This window comes from Mustela erminea, chromosome 5 (genome assembly GCF_009829155.1).
Source record: "Mustela erminea isolate mMusErm1 chromosome 5, mMusErm1.Pri, whole genome shotgun sequence".
NCBI lineage: Eukaryota > Metazoa > Chordata > Mammalia > Carnivora > Mustelidae > Mustela > Mustela erminea.
Window position 1 is genome coordinate 37,498,249 of NC_045618.1, and position 19,677 is coordinate 37,517,925.

General features: G+C 40.7%; 1 protein-coding gene across 2 annotated transcripts in view; it reads right to left on the reverse strand.

Annotated features, from left to right (window-relative positions):
• PYGO1 (pygopus family PHD finger 1) overlaps positions 1–11,114 on the reverse strand; it is a 29,250-nt gene extending 18,136 nt beyond the window's left edge. Inside the window, exon 1 of one of the 2 annotated variants that reach the window (XM_032342632.1) lies at positions 10,952–11,114. In XM_032342632.1, the coding sequence (XP_032198523.1) occupies positions 10,952–11,000 (49 nt within the window). In that variant the 5' untranslated portion in view covers positions 11,001–11,114. Of the gene's footprint in view, positions 1–961; positions 1,114–10,951 lie in introns of those variants that run through there. The other variant, XM_032342631.1, reaches the window with a different exon arrangement.
• Between the last annotated feature and the right edge of the window lie 8,563 nt (positions 11,115–19,677).

The following is a 19,677-nucleotide window of genomic DNA, read 5'->3' on the forward strand; positions in this document are numbered from 1 at the left end:
TACAACTAGGAATACTCTAGCCAGCAAGATTATCATTCAGAAATTCAGAATTCAGGAGAAATAAAGTTTCCCAGACACATAAATGTTAAAGGAGTTCATCACCACTAAGCTAGCCTTGTGAGAATTGTTAAAGGGACTTCTCTAAATGGAAAAGAAAAGGCCATAATTAAAAGTAAGAAAATTATGGGGTGTCTACATGGCTCAGTTGATTAAGTGTCTAACACCACAGAAATGCAAGGAATTATAAGAGACTACTTCAAAAAATTATATGCAACAAGCTTGACAACCTAGAATGGTTAAGTTCTAAAAACAACCAACATTCCAAAACTGAACCAAAAAGAAATAAAAAATCTGAACACAGACCAATTATTAGCAATGAAAATGAACTGGTAATCAAAAAAACTTCCAAAAAACAAAAGTTCAGGATCAGATGGATTCACAGGTGAGTTCTACCAAAGAAGAGTTAACACCTATTCTCCTCAAACTATTCCGAAAAAAATAGAAGGAAAATTTCCAAACACATTCTACAAGGCCTACATGATCCTAATACCAAAACCAAACATGACACAAACAAAACAAAACAAAACACAATTACAAACCAGTTGGTATCACCAACGAATACAGATGCAGAATATTAGCAAACCACATTCAATAATACATTGAAAGGATCACTTACCACCAAGAATGGTTCAACATCTGCAAAGCAATCAACATGATACACCACACTAACAAAATGAAGGGTAGAAACCATATGATCATTTCAGTAGACACAGAAAAAGGATTTGACAGAATTCAACATCTTTCCTGATATAAACCTTCAACAAAGTGGGTTTAGAGGGAACATACCTCAACATAATAAAGGCCATATATGACAAACCCAAAGCTAACATCATACTCAACGATGAAAAACTGAGAGCTTTTCCTCTAAGATCAGAAAAAAAACAAGGTTGTCTGCTCTCACTGCTTTTATTCAACGTAGTACTGGACATTCCAGCCATAGCAGTCAGACAAGAAAAAGAAATAAAAGGCATCCACATTGGTAGAGAAGAAGTTAAACCATCACAATTTGCAGATAATATGTAATGCTATACATGGAAAACCTTAGAGACTCCACCAAAAATCTATTAGAAGTAGCAAATGAACTCAGTATAGTTTCAGGATACAAAATTAATACTCAGAAATCAGTTGTGTTCCTATACACTAATAACGAAGTAGCAGAAAAATGAAGAAAACAACCAAACAACAACAAAAATCAAGAAAATAATTCAATTTACAACTGTACCAAAAAGAATAAAATACCAGGAATAAATTTAACCAAGGAGATAAAAGATGTTTACTCTGAAAATTATAAAACACTGTTGAAAAAAACTGAAGATAGCACAAACAAATGGAAAGATACTCACGCTCATGGATGGAAGACTTAATATTGTTACAATGTCCATACTACCCAAGGCAACAACAGATTCAATGCAATCCTTATCAAAATACCAATAGCATTTTTTGGAGAATTACAACAAATAATCCCCAAAACTGTATGGAACCACAAAAGAGCCTAAACAGCCAAAGTAACCTTGAATAAGAAGAACAAAGCTGGAGGTATCATAATCCCAGATTTCAAGCTATACTAAAATAGCTGTGGTAATCAAAACAATATGGCACTGGCACTAAAACAGACACAAAGATCAACAGAATAGAATAGAGCTTAGAAATAAACCCATGCTAATACGGCCAACTGTATGCAAAGAAGGCAAGAATACGTAATGATAAAAAAAATAGTGTCTTCAATGGCTGCATGGGTGGCTCAGTTGGTTGAGTGTCAGCCTCTTAATTTAGCTCAGGTCATGATTTCAGCATTGTGGGATCAAGCCCTGCTCTACACTCAGCAGAGAGTTTGCTTGAGATTCCCCCCACCCCACCGCCCCTCTCCTGTTCACACTCTCTTTCTCTCAAATAAATAAATAAATCTTTTTTAAATATGGAAATAGTCTTGCAATAAATGGTGCTGGGAAAACTGAGGACAACCACATGAAAAATAATGAAATGCAGCCACTTTCTCACACCATAAACAAAACAAATTTAAAATGGATTAAAACCTAAATGTGAGACCTGAATCCACAAAACTCCTAGAAGAAAACAGATAGCAATTCTTTGATATCAACATTTCTCTAGATATGCCTCCTAAAGCAAGGGAAACAAAAGCAAAAATAAACTATTGAAACTACACCAAAATAAAAACCTTTCGCACAGTGTAAGAAACCATCAACAAAAGGAAAAGATAACCTACTGAATGGGAGATACTCACAGATAACATGTCTCATAAGGGCTTAATATCATAAGGAAAGAACTTACACAACTCAGTAACAAAACTCAGTAACAAAAAAACCCCGATGATTTAAAATAATGGATAGAAGACATGAACGTTTTGTCAAAGGAGACATATATATGGCCAACAGACATACAAAAAGATACTCTACATCACTAATCATCAGGGAAACACAAATCAAAACCACAATGAGATATCACCTTACACCTGTCAGGATGGTTAGTATCAAAGAGACAAGAAATAAGTGTTGACAAGGATTCGGAGAAAGAGGAACATTTGGGTCCTGCTGGTGGTAATGCAAATTGTTGCAGCCACTATGGAAAACACTATGGAAGTTTCCTAAAAATTTAAAAATAGAAACACAATATGATCCATTAATTTCACTACTGAGTGTTTAGTCAAAGAAAAGAAAAACACTAATTTGAAAAAACATATGCACCCTTATGTTTACTGCAGCATTATTTATAATAGCCAAAATACAGAAGCAACCTAAGTGTCCACTGCTGGATGAATGCATAAAGAAGATGGGATATGGACACACACACACACACACTCCCCACACCGGAATATCACTCAGCCATAAAAAAGAATGAGATCTTGCCATTTAGGACAGCATGTGTGGACCTAGAGGGCATTATGCTAAGTGAAGTAAGCCAGACAGAGAAAAGCAAATACCATACGATTTCACTTTTATGTGGAATCTAAAAAACAAAACAAACAAGAAAAACAAAAACAGACCCATAAAAATCAGAGAAAAAACTGGTGGTTGGCAGAGGGGAGGGGATGGGAGGAAGGGAAAACTGGGTGAAGGGGAGTGGGAGATTCAGGCTTCCAGTGATGGAATGAATAAGTCTGGGGGATAAAAGGTCAACATAGGGAATACAGTCAACAAGAGGATTGTAATAGCAATATATGGTGACAGAAGGTAGCTACACTTGTAGTGAAAATAGTGTAATGTATAGAGTTGTCAAATTACCATGTTGTATACCTGAAACTAATGTAACACTGTGTCAACTATATTCCATAATTTTTTTTATATTTTACATTTTTTCCCTTCAAAAAAAGCTTTACTTCAAAAGTAGTTCAAGTAAGTATGCATTCTAATTACTATGCTGATTAAATGACAGAAACCAAGTCTCCGTCCCTCCCAAAAAATTTACGTGTTGACATCCTCAGTTTGATGGTTCTTGGAGGAGGGACTGTGGGAGGTGACTAGTCCCTGCCTTAATGAATGGAATTAGTGTCCTTATAAAACAGACCTGGGAGAGCTCCTTTGGCTCTCCTAGCATCCAGAATTGTGCCCAATAAATTGCTATTGTTTATAAGCCACCCAGTCCATGGTATTCTGTTACAGCAGCCTGAACTGACTAGGCAGTGCTTAACTGTACTGCCTGGCACACAGTGGACTCTCAAATATTAGTTTTCATTTTGCTCTCCTTTCAACTAAACTATACCATAATCTCACTTCATTTCAGTTTCTATAGTATTTAATGCCCTATCAAAAGATCTCATATCAAGCATTGTCAACACATTCAGTGGAAAATATCAATTTTTCATAATAGCACAGAAGTCTGGGATATAATGTCAGTTTATTCCATCATTTACTATGGATGTGAATATCTTAACTAACAGCTTTGCCTTCACCTGAAACATGCACTTCTGTAACACTGGTCTCTACCATTGAAAGAAAATATTATGAATTTATATGTCAATACAGTATTATAAGAAATGGCCTTGGAAGGGAGGGGGGTGGGAGGATGGGTGAGCCTGGTGGTGGGTATTAAGGAGGGTACGTATTGCACGGAGCACTGGGTGTGGTGCATAAACAATGAATCTTGGAACACAAAAAAATTTAAATTAAAAAAAAGAAATGACCTTATATGATTGAAATGAAAATGCCATTATACTCTTTTAGAATGTAAGGCAGAAAATGTCTGCCATGTGATGCTCAGAACCTAGATCAATCTGGGCATGTAATAAATATTAAATTCTGAAAACCCTCAACATCTGTGATTTAAGGTTCCAAATATTTGTGGTTCCTGTACCAGCTGTTCTCCCCAGACTAATGATCTTTCTATTACTGAGGTGCATGAGGTTTAAAGTTGCTAACGGATGTAAACTTATGGAGGGTGGGTAGATAGCACTCATGTGTGAAGCTGACTCTATACAATAATGACTCTAATAACAAACTTATTTTATGAACAAAGTCAACCAAATTTTCAAACAAAAAACTTCAAAACTAAAGGAGAAAAAACCTGCAAATATTCATAAAAATCACATAATAAACAGCTTATACCTTTCTGTTTCGGCAAAATTGTGAAATATGAGGGGTTTCTGCTTTTATAATTTTTTTTGGTTCATTGTCTTTTCCATAAAGGGAGAGTACTTTCTTTTCCGTTCATATCCACTCCTAATCAAAACAAGAAAAAATATGCTGTCTTTTACTTATTAATTGATTAAATACACCTAAAAGTGAATGTTGGTCACATTACCTTTTATATTTTAGAATGTGTATTTTTCAACGTATATTCTATTTCTGATTTTAAAAGTAAACAGATAAATTTAAAAAATAGTAATTCCTCCCTATAAGGATCCCATAATCTACAGAAAACAATTTCTTTCTTTCTTTTTTTGGAATTCTTAAATTTAATGCAATAAATATTATGATAGACAAAGCACAAGATATGGAGGGAACATAAGGAGGTCCCATCTAATTGTGACTGAGGGAGGAATATCAGAAAAGACATCCCAGGAGGTTTCAACAAAGCTGAAGCCGTGAGGATGGGTATTCTACCAAAGGTGAGGAAAAAAGAGGGCAAGCCTACCAGACAGAACAGAATGTGCGAGAAAGGTTTAAAGGCAAGAGAAACCATGAGAACCTCTAAAAAGGGAATGTGATTATCTCACACCTGGACAGGAGACCGTTTCATGGAATATGAAGATTAGAGAACTAAGGGGTAGGCCTGGACCAAGTAAAAAAAGAGCCAATATGAGAAGGTTGGATTTTTATCCAAAGATAATGGGGAACAACTAAAGAGTTTTACCAAAAAAAAAAAAAAAAAAAAAAAGTAACATGACTGAATTGTGTTTTAGAGCACACTGGCAATGAAACACAGTTAACTAAGACTTTCAGGCATAGAGTTTAGCTCTAGCTTTGTCACTTACTAACTAGGTAAACTTGAGTGTTATTTAACCACACAGTACTTGACCTCTCTGAGCTTTAGTCAGCCAACTGTAAACCTAGAATGACAGTAACATCTAACTCAAAGGGTTCTTGAGAGGTTTAAACAAGACATCCATTTAAAACAATTAACAAGCTGCTTGGTAAGTACTCAATAGATAGTAGTTCTTAATCATCAGCAGTAGCAATGTGGAAAATGGATTAAGAGGGACAAGACGGGAGGCCAGGAAACCAGTGAGAGGCCTATGATAATAATAAAAAAGATGAAGTCTAAACTAAAGAAGTGGTTATAGAAAAGTCAAGGGGGGGACGCCTGGGTGGCTCAGTTGGTTAAGCAGCTGCCTTCGGCTCAGGTCATGATCTCAGCGTCCTGGGATCGAGTCCCACATCGGGCTCCTTGCTCGGCAGGGAGCCTGCTTCTCCCTCTCCCTCTGACTCTGCCTTCTACTCTGTCTGCCTGTGCTCGCTCTCGCCCTCTCTCTGACAAATAAATAAATAAAATCTTTAAAAAAAAAAAAAGAAAAGAAAAGTCAAGGAGATGGTGGGTTCAAAATGTGGAAAGGAGACAGGTATTCTAGGACTTTGGGAAAGTGTTGGCTGGGAGTGGAAGATGGGTTTGGGTCCCTGGATAAATGATGTTCACCAAGACAGGGAGTGTGGGAGGAAGAGCACACTGGACATCTCACAGATAAATACATTTCAATCAACGGACTAAAAACAAAATTCATTTATCTTCCCCTCATAAATCTTTTCTTCCTTCTACATTTCTGTGACTCTCTCCTCTTTTGGTTTTTCCTTCTACCTCTTGGGCTATTCTTTCACATTCTGCTTTTCAGAGTCCTCTTTTCACCCTTTGTCTTCTAAATACTAGTTTCAAAGTTGCTTTTCTCACTGCTTTTCTCTTCTCACTTTTCACTCTCCCAAGTGAGTTATCTACTCCCAAGGCATCAATTAGTTTACTTGTTTACTGATAACTTCCAGATCTCTATTTCTGGCTCAGCCCACTTTCCTCAGTTCCAAACCATGTATATCCATTGTGCACACTGAAACACCTCAGGGGGATATTCATGCAAGGTGTTGAAAATCAAACTACTTTCCTGATAATGTTTAGCCTTTATTTTCCTTATTTTCCTGATAATGTTTAGCCTTTTTTATTAAAAAATAAAACAGCAAAACCCCCTAAAATCTTTCCTTTGGACTTCGATTGGCTCCTCCCCTCCACTTTATGTCTACCTAAATTAAGTTTCATCTCCAGTCTGAATTCAAATCCTCCATACATTCATTCAACATGGCCTACAAGTATATTTTTACTACTTTTATGATATGTCTATGCTATTATCCCATTCTAAACCAAATCCCAACATCTCCAATGCCATGCCTAACTCTATTTAAAAACACTTCATCTGGAATGAATGTTCAACTTCCTTCTTCACCTCTAAATTTCTTTCTTCGCTCTTTTTTTCTCCATGACTACCTCTTCATTTCATTCTATTTCCCTTCTCTCACCTGCAGAGATGTGACTTATGAGAAAGAAGCCTTTTCTGTCTCACCTCTAGCTTCCCACATTGAATGCTTAGCACATGGTACATATTCAAAAACATGTATTGAATGTTTTATTAATGAATTATCCTCTCTTCTGATGTTTTTCAGTTTCTCCCCTCTCAGGTTCTTTTGTAAGTCTACCAGTATGTTTGCCTATCTTTAAAGGAAAAAAAAAAAAAAGACACTTTCTCTTAATTGTATCCTTCCAACCTACTAGCTATGTCTTTCTACCACCATGCTTCTTTACATCACATTTTTATCTCTCAATTTTTACTACTTGAAAATGTGCTTTTTCCCAGAAGTGACTTTATAAAACCACTGCTGACTTACTAAACCTTTTTCTCATCCCCACTGTCTTTGCTGCTTTTTCTACATCATTTCCACAAAGGAACACTCACTGCTTCTTAGAACACTTAGAACACTTCTCCAGAAGGCATTCCTTGATTCCCTTAAAGATAGGTTATAGGTTCCATTATTTCCTATAGATGATCACAGCACTTCTCATGCTCTTTCTAACTACTTATTTGTCTGTATCCTAAAGACTTCTTGAAAACAGTATTATGTCTTCCTAATCAATATTTCCACTGTCTAGTGCTATGACTGCTCAATAAATATTTGCTGAATAAATGAATTTATATTGTGATCAGATCAACACCTAAGAGTTCTGAGAATACTGCATAATGGGAATATTGGTTAAAATAAGGATGACAGGTAACATTTTAAGAGAACAGACAATAAAAAATCAGCATAAATATATGAATGAGTTACTTCATGTATTCACTCATTCATTCATTTGGCATATACTGCAGGCAAAACAATGAGGGGAGAAATAGTAAGATAACCAAGATATTGTACCTATCTTCATGGATCTTTCTTATAATCAAGGGCTGAGGGGCGGAGGATGGTAACAACTGGTAGAAAATAAGAGTAAGATACATTGCCACTAAATAGCAATTCTGAATCTAATATTAAAATATCAGGACAGGTTTAGAAGACCCCCAAATCAGCTTCCTCTTGTCCACTCACCTTTTCAATCTAGGCCTACCATCATTGGGTCTCAAACCTTAGTAGGCATAAGGAACACACGGGATCTTGTTAAAGATGTAGAGAAATCACCCAGAAATTCTGATTCTGTGGGCCCAGAAACCTACATTTTTAATAAATATCCCAGGGGATATGATACTTTTGGTCTACAAAGCATACTACTGTAAAGTCCTTAGTCATGTTGTCATAATTTTGTCATATCTGAGTTCCATCTGTGACACTGTTTGCTTAATAATTTCTTCAAATTGAAATTGTGTGTGTGTATCTTAGCCTTAAACTAAACAAGAGGTTTGATGACTTATATTTTTTATAATACACATGAAACAAACACATAACTATTTAAAAGTCTGTCTGTATACATTGGTAGATGGTAAACAGTTTAAGAAGCACTGTTCACAGTTTGTATTCTGCAAAGACCACATCCTGCATGTCTTAGGATATAAATTACAACAAACAGTTGCAGAGCAGTCAAGTTCAGCTGAATTGTGTTTCAGAATCACTCATATAGATATTCTGGTACCTTTTATAAAATAATCCAAAATATTTTAAAAATTAATGCTATAGTCACTACAAAGTGACTTATTATAAAAAAAAACTCTTCCTCATTGTGATTTTTCATTTTGAAAAGTGCTTTCTTTGCCTTTTATTCTGGTACTTAACTTGCAGAATATTCTTGAGTTGACACCTGAGCCGACTACACACAGCTAAGGCACCAAACTTAAAAGCAGTAGCTGGAACAAAATAAAGATAGATCCGTGCTCTTGATCTACAGCAAAATATCCATCCATTTTATTTAAAATTACATTTGATTAAGACTGATAATAATTGAGTTCAAAGGTATAAACCTGAGAACTCTCTTTCTTTTCCTTCAACCCCAAAGTAATTTATAATAATCAGCAAAATAACAGGGCAAAAATATCAGAGGAATAACTGTTATTTCAGAAAGGTCTATTCCTTAAAGGGTTTGGCAACTCAAAACCACAAACAGAAAAGGAAACTGCAATAGAAAACCTATGCTGGTATTAAAAACAATATTCTGAGAGAGCATGCATGCGCTCTTAAAAACAATATTCTGCTCTAAATTATGTTTTTGCTTAAATGGCTAAGAAAATCAATCTTTACCTAAATACAAAAGTGATGTCTTTTGGATCATCAACACATTGTCACTGTGTTACAATCCGGTTCTCTGGGATTAATCTGTAGTCACATGGAACAAAAACATAGATGAATGACTGTGGTTCTTGATCTCTACATCTCTTAAAGTCAACTGGAAATTTACCTTACTACTTACTGATTTATAAAGCACTTTATCCTGTTTGGATGAAAGGATTATTGCAGTAGCTTCCTAACTAGCTTCCCTGCCTCACCCCTTGTTCCCCCACAGTCTATTCTCCACAGGGCAGCCAGAGAAACCCTGCTAAAAATATAATTCCTGGGGTGCCTGGGTGGCTTAGTCAGTTAAGTGTCTGTCTTGGGCTCAGGTCATGATCTCAGAGTCCGGAATTGAGCCCCTGCTCAGCGGGTAGTCTGCTTCTCCCTCTCCTTCTGCCCCTCCTCCCCTCGTGCGCATGCATGCTCTCTCAAATAAATAATATATATACCTCTTCTCACCTTTTCTCCTCAGCTCATACTACTCTCCCTTTGCTCACTCTCTGCCGGTTACCAAAAGTTCTTTGCTGTTGCTTGAATACACTCAGCAAGTTCCAGACCCAGGGCCTTTGCACTCGCTGTTCCTTTCGCTGAGACTGCTCTTCCCACGCATACCCATATGGCTCTGGTCTATCACTTCCTTTGGTCCTGGCTCAAACATCATCTTCTAGATCAGTCCTCTTACACATAACCTATACCTCTCCACCCCTTATGTATTTCCTAACCACTTTACCTGCTTTGTTTATCTCCAGAGCACTTACTATCTGACATTCTCTATCTTTTGTTCATTATCTCTTTAGAGTGTGAACTGCTACCCGGTGAAGACTCTCCCTGCTTTGTTCACCGTTGTACCCCAGTGCCAAGAACAGTGCACAGCACACAGTACATGTTCAATAAATATTTGCTTAATGAACAGTGTTATTTCAACTTTGGGACTTTCAGCCTTACCCCCATTTAGAGTTGAAAATAAAAGCTGGAGGATATCCCCCAAATTTCCAGCCGCTATTTGGCATCTGTGAACTTACACGCATTATCTTTTGTCTGGTACGGCGTTCCCTCCGATTTTTCTTCGATAGTAAGGCAGCAGGAAATTTCCTAACTAGTGTGCAAGGAACACGCAAACCAATCACGTATAAAATTGATTTTAGGCGATTTGATTCTTATCCAGAAGCCCATAAAGAAAATGCCTTTTGAATTTATATAGTGTCTCCTCTTCAACCCAAGGAAAATACGCTGTATATTTGTTGCCTTTGGGGGTGGGAAGGGGGCTGGGAGAGACTCGAAGGCCCGGTACACCTTCCTCAAAGCGTCAACTCTTGAGCAGCCCAACTTACTTTTTGGGGGGGTGGGCACCGATCGTGGTCTCTGCCGGGGAGGGGGTGTTTCTTTCTCCCCCTTCGAGGTGCCTATTGTGCTGTCTTGCGAACGAGCTAAGGTGGGAGAGGAGCGGGGTACGGAGGGATGCTGAGCGCGGCTTCAACTGCCGCCTAACACAAAGTCGGAGGCGAGGGCTCCGCGCGGGTGTCTGGGGCGAGCGGGCTCCGGGGCCGCGCGCCTCGAAACGCAGCCTCGGCCCCGGGGCTCAGGCGGGACGCGCGGGCTGCGCGGAGTTAGGCCCGGACAGAGCCCCGTGGCCTCCCAGCGGCCGGGCACGCGGCCCCCGCGCACCCCACTCACCCCGAATCCCCCAATCCCGTGCCCTTCCCGGTTACCTCGAACTCTCTTCAGCGAAATGGGATCCTTCTCCTGTTCTGCTGACATTACAGACCGCAAAGCATGACTCCCCCCCAGGCCGCGGGAATTCGGTCTCTTTGATGCTGCGGCGGCGGCTCCTCCTCCTCGCGGGGCCGCTGCGGCTGCGAGGCGAGCCTCCGAGCCGAGGCGCGGCCGAGGGCGGCGGGGACGCGGGCCGACTTTGCAAAGTTTGGGAGGAAGACGAGGCCTCGGGGCGGCCGGGCGGCGTGCGGGGGCTGGCCGAGCTCAGCGGCGGCGGCCGGGAGCGCGGCCTGGGGGCGGCCCCCCGCCCGGGGCCGGCATGTGCGGAGGACGAGTGCGCCGCCGCCGCCGCCTCCTCCCACTCCTTCTTCCTCGCCGCCGCCGCCGCCTCGGGAGCCGCTGACAGGGGAGGCAGGAGGCGGGTGGCCGGGCCCTGGCGGCGCACTCACAGCGCCCTCTGAGGAGGAGGTCCGCGCTCTCGCCGCTCCCGAGTCGCAGACACAAAAGCCCCCAGCCTGGAGTCGCCTGCAAAACCCGCTCTGGGGCGGGCGAGGGACGTGGCGCGGCCCCGCGGCTTCCCCGCCCTGAGCTCCCCAGCCCCGCGCGGGGACGGACTTCGGGGGGCGGGGGCCGCTGCCTGGTCCCGCGGCGCCCGCCGCCGCTGCCGTCTCGCGCTCCGCCTCGGCCCAGCCCCCACGGCCCGCGCGCGCCTCTCGCTCCGCGCCGGGACTCGCGGGCCCGCGGCTCTGGCAGCCGGGGCGGGCCGTCGCGCGCCGAGGGGCCGCCCCGCCCAGCCCCGCGCCCGGCCTCCCCCGCCGCCCTCCGGGCCTGAGGACGTTCGGCTCTGCGGCTGGCCGGCCCGGGCCACGCTCCTGTGAGGAAATGGCATCTCCGAACTTCGTCGGAGGCCACAGCAGGCATCTTGGCCTCGCAGCCAGGGATCTGAAAGAGAAACGTAGGATCCGAGCAAACTTTGTACGCGGGAGCTGGAGAGTTCTCGGCCGGCGTGTGGAGATCCCCATGCTCAGGCTCCGTGTCCGTGGTCTGGACACCTGTTTGTTGAATGCCCCAACTTCAAGTTTTAATGACTCGGCTCTTCGAGAAAGAGCGATGAAGAATTTCATACAAGAAAGGAGGATGGGTGGGAGCGGTGAGAAGACCGGACCTGATTCAGACGTTACATTTTAGGAGAAGGAACACTAGTGAGATTTGTACGTTCGATGTGATCACTGATTCACATCCATCAATTGGGCTGTGTGTCCTGAGGCAACCCAGGTGACCTCTCTGAGTCTCAGACTTAGGATCTTTCAAAGGCAGTGGGGCTGCATCTCTGAGGTCCCTTCTAGCTCTGACATTCTTTGACTTCCTTTTACAAAACTTGTCCCTATTTGTTAGGTTTTCCAGTAATCCCACTAAAGAGAATCCGTAGGTGCAGCCTCTAATCTTCAATCAGGTGAGACACTGGGCTTATTTTCATGTTAGTATCACTGAAAAGTACTCGTTAATCATACGAGGACTAACTCCAAAAGGAGTGTCATCCCTCCTGAGACTAGACTCGAAACTCACTCAGCTACACATACAGTATCAGAAAGAACAGAAGTAAACACGAAGCCAATGGATAGTCTTAGCAACTACATTAACAGGCAAGCACCATAGCCTCAGAATCGGCTTTAAAAGGACAGGGTGTGTCCAGGGAACACATTTTACCCTTTCTCTATTAAGTTTTGAGAAAATTTCTCATTGGAAGATCCAGACTAGGATAGGCTGGGGAAAATTTTGTACTGGAGGCAGGTCTAAAGAGAAGCCCATCCTCCTCCCCACCCCACCCCACCCCCAGCAGCTAGAAGGTAAGCTCCCTGCAGTAGGAATTTTATCCAGTTCACTGCTATATCCTCTGGTACCTAACAGTGACTGGCAAGTATTCAGAATTTTTTGTTGCTGTTGAATGAATGCATGAATAAACAGACTGGAAGTGGTCCTGGGATGACAGGATTGATAGGGGTTTCTTGAGTGTGATAAAGCCTAAGCTAGTTCTATGACAAAGCAAATTGGTCTTACACTATCAGTCAATATGGAAATGTAGAGTTTTCTTTATATAAACCTAGTGCAACGAGAGTGGTTGAGCAAAATCATTGCTGAGAGATTTTGACTTCTTTATTGTAATTGCCTTAAAGCTAGAGACTCAGAAATAATATGTAAATCAAGAGAAACTAATTGGCCTCTTTTTAATGATTCATCAAGAATAAAAAGACCATCTTACCCAGCGATGGATTTTTAGATCGATTTGACTTCCAGATTCTGACTACTTACTTGTTACATACCAGAATTACTTGGGGGGCATTCTAAAATTTCAGATTCCCAAATCCCTCCCCAGATTTACTGAGTCAGGATTGTTGAGAATGAGGTCTGGAAATTTGTCTCTAAATATTCTTTATGTGATTCTACAGCAATGAGAATTTTGCATGATATTCCTTAGGCCTCCAGTATGACAGAATCCTAACAAAAATATCCCTTCACTTTGCTGTTATAGTCTTTATCCATGACACTTGGTTATGAATCCCAGAGTTCATCTTCACTCCCTCTTTCACACAGAGAAATTCAGGTACATCTATTGTTGGTGGGCCAGTCATGCCCTATAATGCCCAGTCATGCCTAAACTCAATAGAAAGCACATCTTAGGGTCAACAAACTTTTTCTGTGGCGGGCCAGATAATAAATATTATAGGTTTCACAGGCCCTTGTGTCCTCTGTCACAACTACTCAACTCTGTCATTGTAGTAGGAAATCAGCCATAGACAATATGTAAAGTGGGTATGGCTGTATTCCAATAAAACTTTATTTTATAAAAGCAGGCAGTGTACCGAATTTGGCCCAGAGACTAATCTGACTCCGAGACTAGAGGCTGGATCACAAAGTTGAATTTTGAGCTCAGAGAACAGGCCTAGGTTGCAGATATAAATGAAGGAGGCATTACCTAAAAATGAATAAACTACCCAGGATCAATGAGAAATGAGAGCCAAGGAAGAATACAGGGAAACAATGATATTTTATTTTACTTCATTTTATTTTATTTTTATGGGCTTTATTTATTTGAGAGAGAGAGAGAGAGCGAGCATAAGCAAGCAGGGTGGAGGAGGGGCAGAGAGAAAAAGGACAAGCAGGCTTCCCACTGAGCTCAACTGAGAGCACTGGCTGGGGTGGGGTAGGGTGGGGAGGGACTCTAGGCCAGGACTCTGAGATCATGACCAGAGCCAAAGTCATATGCTTAACCGACTGAACCACCCAGGCACCCCAACACTGACATTTTAAAGGCTAGGTAGAGATAGAGGAACCTGTAAAGGAAATTGAGAAGGAATGAAAAAACAGGAGTGTTAGGGCAATTGAAAAAGAAGAGAGAGAAAGGATCAACATTATCACATGCTGCTGAAGGAAGGACTCATTTCTGTCAGAAGCCATCCTTGGTCTGCAATCTACTAAACTCCTGTCTCATATTTTGAAATATTGAATTTTTAGTTTTCGCTTTAAATATATTACATCTCAAACTTTGCCTGTTTGTATTGTGGAAGGTAGCACAGTGTTTAAGTGCAAAGACTCCAATGTAAGTTGCTTTAGATTTACACATAAACTTATTTTTCAGGAAAAAAAAAAAAAAGAAAATATCCCTGTAAGTTCTATTTTCAAACATTTAAAATCATAAATGTGTTTAAAATTGAATAGAAGTAAAAAAAAAAAAAATCCGATTCTAGGTATTTGGGAGTTTTCCAGCATTGGTTTGAATCCTTTTGCGATATAATTACAAACGTGGTCAGACCAGCAATCTCTGGTCAACCACCAGGAGCCCTTTGTTGACAAATATAGATGGGCTGTTGAATGCTCAAAATTGAGAGAATCACAACAGCAAACTTTTGGAGATGTCTTTATGAGTTAGGATTCAATCAAGACACAAAACCACACAGTAATTTGAATAGAGTTAAGTTTAATACAAAGAATTATTAATTATAGCAAGAGATTGCCGTAGGGAGGGATTTTAGATAGTAAGAAGTCAAAAGAAGAGGGCACCTGGGGCTCAGTTGGTTAAGCATCTGCCTTCGACTCAGATAATGGCCGAGCGGTCCTGGCATCCAGCCCCACATCTGTTGGCGGGGAGGGTCTCTGCTCAGCAGGGATCCGGCTTTTCCCTTTCCCTCTGTTCCTCCCCCTGCTTGTGTTCTCTCTCTCCCTCTCCGTCAAATAAATAAAATCTTGGAAAAAAAAAAAGTGAAAAGAAAGCTAAAGAATATTAGAAAAGCAGAGACCCCTGACTGGCTCAGTTAGTAGAGCATGTGACTCTTGATCTTGGGGTCCTGAGTTCAAGTTTCATGCTGGGTGCATACATTACTTAAATAAATACATAATTTTTTAAAAATGAAGGTAGGAAAAGTAGGTATGAGGAGGAGCCATTCCCCTTAAGGCTGAGAGGGAGCACCCGGAGAAGGGGGCTCTCCCTCTCCAGGCTGCATTCTGATCTTACCAGAGAGTGCCAGAGGAAGCTGTTGGCTTGGGTGCTACATGTATTGCAGGAGCCTGGCCCTGGGTAAGTGCTCAGCACTACAGAAGCTGGATGCTGGAGAAGACATGGGGGCTACAGGAGCCCACCAAGAGGAGGACTGTAACAGGAAGGGAAGTCCCTTCCTCCTGCACCTGCTACTGACAACACATAACATCATGCCAGTTGGCAAAGGAAGAATATTTAAGGAATCTGTCTTAATTTTTGCAGAGCAGGCAGTGAAGGATAAATTGGCATTGAGAGGCAACAGACTGATTATTCACACAATGTTCGTGTGCACTTTAACCTAGGAAGGGTCCCTAAGTGATCTATCAACAGCACCTCTGGTTCTGGAAGTCTCTATTTAAAAAAAAAAAAAAAAAAAAAAGGTACTTTCCAAATGTTGCTATCTTGTCCTAACTGAATACTTATTTTCAAGGTAATGAAATATGGGACAAAGTTTAACTTAAAAATACTCTTGAAGTCATTCTCTTTAACCTCTTCTATCCCACCCATTGATTTTATAAATTCCATAAATTTTACCACCTAAATAATTCTCAGATGTGTTTGTTATCTATTTCTGTGGCTACCACCCAATCCCAACCATGACCATTTATCTCTTTTCTAGACTAATACATTAATCACCCAGTGGTTTGCCCCACATTCACCTTAACCTCTATTCGAATCCATTTTCTACCCTGTAGCCAGAATGATCCTTTTTATTTTGAAAGAATTATTTTAGATTCACAAGAGCTATAGGGAAGGCCTGTGCATTCTCACCCTGGCCTCCTCCATAGTCAACATCATGTACAACTACAGTATTACTAAATGAATAAATCGTTAAAATAAATAAATAAATAAGTATGATATCAAAACCCAGAAACTGACATTGGTACAATCCATAAAGCTTATTCATATTTTACCAGTTATGCATGCCCTGGTGTGTGTGTGTATGTTTGTGTGCGTGTGATTTTATCACATGTGTCACCTTTATAACACTACCCCAATCAAGATACTCAACTGTGCCATCCCCACAAGACTCCCTTGTATTATCTTTTTATGACCACACCCACCAGCTCCTTCATTGCTAATAGATCAGGGAGAGCCACTAACCTCTTCTTCGTTTTTATAATTATGTTATTTAATGAGGCTTACACAAATGAAGTCATGCAGTATGTATCCTTTTGAGGTTTTTCTCCCCACCCAATAGAATCTCCTTGCTTATTATCCAAGTTACCGTGTGTGTCAATGTGTTGTTCCTTTTAACTACTTAATGCTATTCCATGGTATGGATGTACCACATTTAAAGCATTCACTCATTGAAAGACTACATGAGTAGTTTCGACTCTTTGGCAAGTATAGTAAAACCATTATGAACATTAATGTACAAATTCCTGTGTGAAATTAAGTCTTCATTTTTCTGGGATAAATGCCCAAGAATGCAAATGCTGGGTCGTATGGCAAGACCATTTTTAGTCTGAAAGTAACTGCCAAACTATTTTCCAGAGCGTGGAGTGCTCTTTTTAAAACACAGAAATCATCCTGTCATCACTTTACATTAAACTTTTCAATGGCTTCCCGCTGTTATTATAATAAAGGTTAGACTTTTTTTTTTTTTTTTTTTTTTTTTTAAAGATTTTATTTATTTATTTGACAGACAGAGATCACAAGTAGGCAGAGAGGCAGGCAGAGAGAGGGGAGAAGCAGGCTCCCTGCTGAGCAGAGAACCCGATGCGGGGCCCGATCCCAGGACCCTGAGATCATGACCCGAGCTGAAGGCAGAGGCTTTAACCACTGAGCCACCCAGGTGCCCCTAAAGGTTAGACTTTTTTAAAGATGGACTATAAAGCCTATGTAATATGATTTCCACTGATTTCTCCTGCCTCATCCTCTACCACTCCCCTTGCTCTTGAAGTTTACTGGCCTTTTAAAAATTTCCTCCAACATTTTCCTGCCATGGGGACTTTGCAAATGTTTCCTCTTTGGGGAGTGCTCTTCTTTCTGGTCCTAGTCCAATTAACTCAAATTCTACTTGTTTCCCTGAAGTATTTATTTCCAGTATTTATCTCCTCAGGGAAGCCTCCTCTAGTCTACCTCAGGTTCTGTGTTTTCATGTTCCTTTCTTTCATCACTTGTCTCAGTTTGAAATTACATGTTAATTTCTGTGAATATCTGATCAAATTTTGTCTTCACCTCCAGACTCTAAAATTCATGAGAACAAACATTGTGTTGATATTTGCTTATTTTCGTCTAATATATAACAGGTTCTCAAGAAACATTGTCTGGTGGGGTACCTCGGTGGCACAGACAGTTAAGCCTTTGACTCTTGGTTTAGGCCCAGGTCCTGATCTTAGGGTAATGAGATCAGGTTCTGCACTCAGCTGAGAGTGTGCTTAAGATTCTCTCTCCCTCTCCTTTTGGCTCCCCACCCTGCTCTTTCTTTCTCTCAAAGTAAGTAAGTCTAAAAACAAAAAAATTAATTTTTGAGTGAATGAATGAATTACATACTTGCGAAGAATTCAATGTCAAAGCCTTAACATTCTGTAATTGTGTTTATTCATTATTTATTTAAGATGTATTAACTAGGGGTGCCTGGGTGGCTCAGTGGGTTAAAGCCTCTGCCTTCGGCTCAGGTCATGATCCCGGGGTCCTGGGATGGAGCCCCGCATCAGGCTCTCTGCTCGGCAGGGAGCCTGCTTCCTCCTCTCTCTCTGCCTCTCTGCCTACTTGTGATCTCTCTCTGTCAAATAAATAAATAAAATTTTTTAAAAAAAGATGTATTAACTACTCTAAAGCTGGTGGGAAAAGGAAGATAATTAGCTACTCATGTTCAGGGTAGTCAGATAAGCAATAGATTCCTTTAGCCGAATTTCAAATCCATACAGTTTACATTAATACATTCCGAAATATATATTATTTCAGCTAAGACTTATTTTCTAAATAATTCTATAAGATAAATATTATTGAAAAATAAAAAAAAGGGGCACCTAGGTGGCTTCATCGGTTAAGTGTCTGCCTTCAGCTCAGGTCCTGGGTCATCTCTGCATCCTGAGATCCAGCCCCATGTCGGGGTCTCTGCTTGTCAGGAAGTCTGCTTCTCCCTCTCCCTCTGTGCTCCCTCCCTCTCAAATAACTAACTAAATGAATAAATTGTTAAAATAAATAAATAAATAAGAAAAGGATTAATAGGACACTTGTAATTCTTTGAAAGTACAAAGGAGGCTTGAAAGGCAAGGGACGAATGTCTAGGGAGCTCTCCGGCTTGATCATCGTCCTATGAATGTGACAAACCCCTTCCCATCAACACCCAGAGATTTTAGTTTAATGTAACTGTCCTAAGAACTTTCCTGGGACAGCGTGGTTGAAAACATTCACAGGTTAAGTAGAGGTGCCTCTAGTGAGCCACCTGTTTTTGATCTCTGATTTTAAAGACAGTGAATCACATGCTTCTTACGTGACAGCTGATGAAACCAATATGGCAAAGTAATGTAGGATTTTTGCCTTGTTTTGCTCTGTTTCTTACAGCAATGGGAAAAGAGGCAGATTTTTTTCAGGATGTAAATACTGCCAACATAGGCAGACTGCAACACTGTGGGTGCCTGAGAAATTTTTTAAGAGCATGTGGGAATGAGCAAGATATGTGCATACTCGTGAATGAAACACAGCAAAGCAGGACTACCTAAGAAACATGACAAATCTTGGTGTTAAAACAACAAACTGTAAATATGGAACAATTGGCATTTTATGAAATCTCTTTTAAAAGACAGAAAATGTGCCAATTTTAAGCCTTTTTGGTTTGTATATGTGTTTGGAGGGAAAGAGCAGGGAAAAAGAAGGCAAGGTAATGACAGCTTTGTGCGAAAGCCTTCCTTTGAGTCCCCCCATTTCCTTGTACATCCACATTTTTTTAATGAAGATACAGTTAACATATCACAGAATTCACTGTTGTAATGTGCACTATTCAGGGTGTAGTATTTTATTTACTTTTTAGTATATTTTCGTATATTCACAGTTGGGCAACCATCACCATATCTAAATCCAGAACACTTTCATCACCCCGAAAAGAAACCCCGTAGTGGTTCCGCAGCCACTCTGTATCACGAACTTTCCCTTTTCCCCTCTCCCCAACCCCTGGGCCTGGGCACTACTAATATACTTTCTGTCTCTATGCATTTGCCCTCTCTAGATATTTCATTT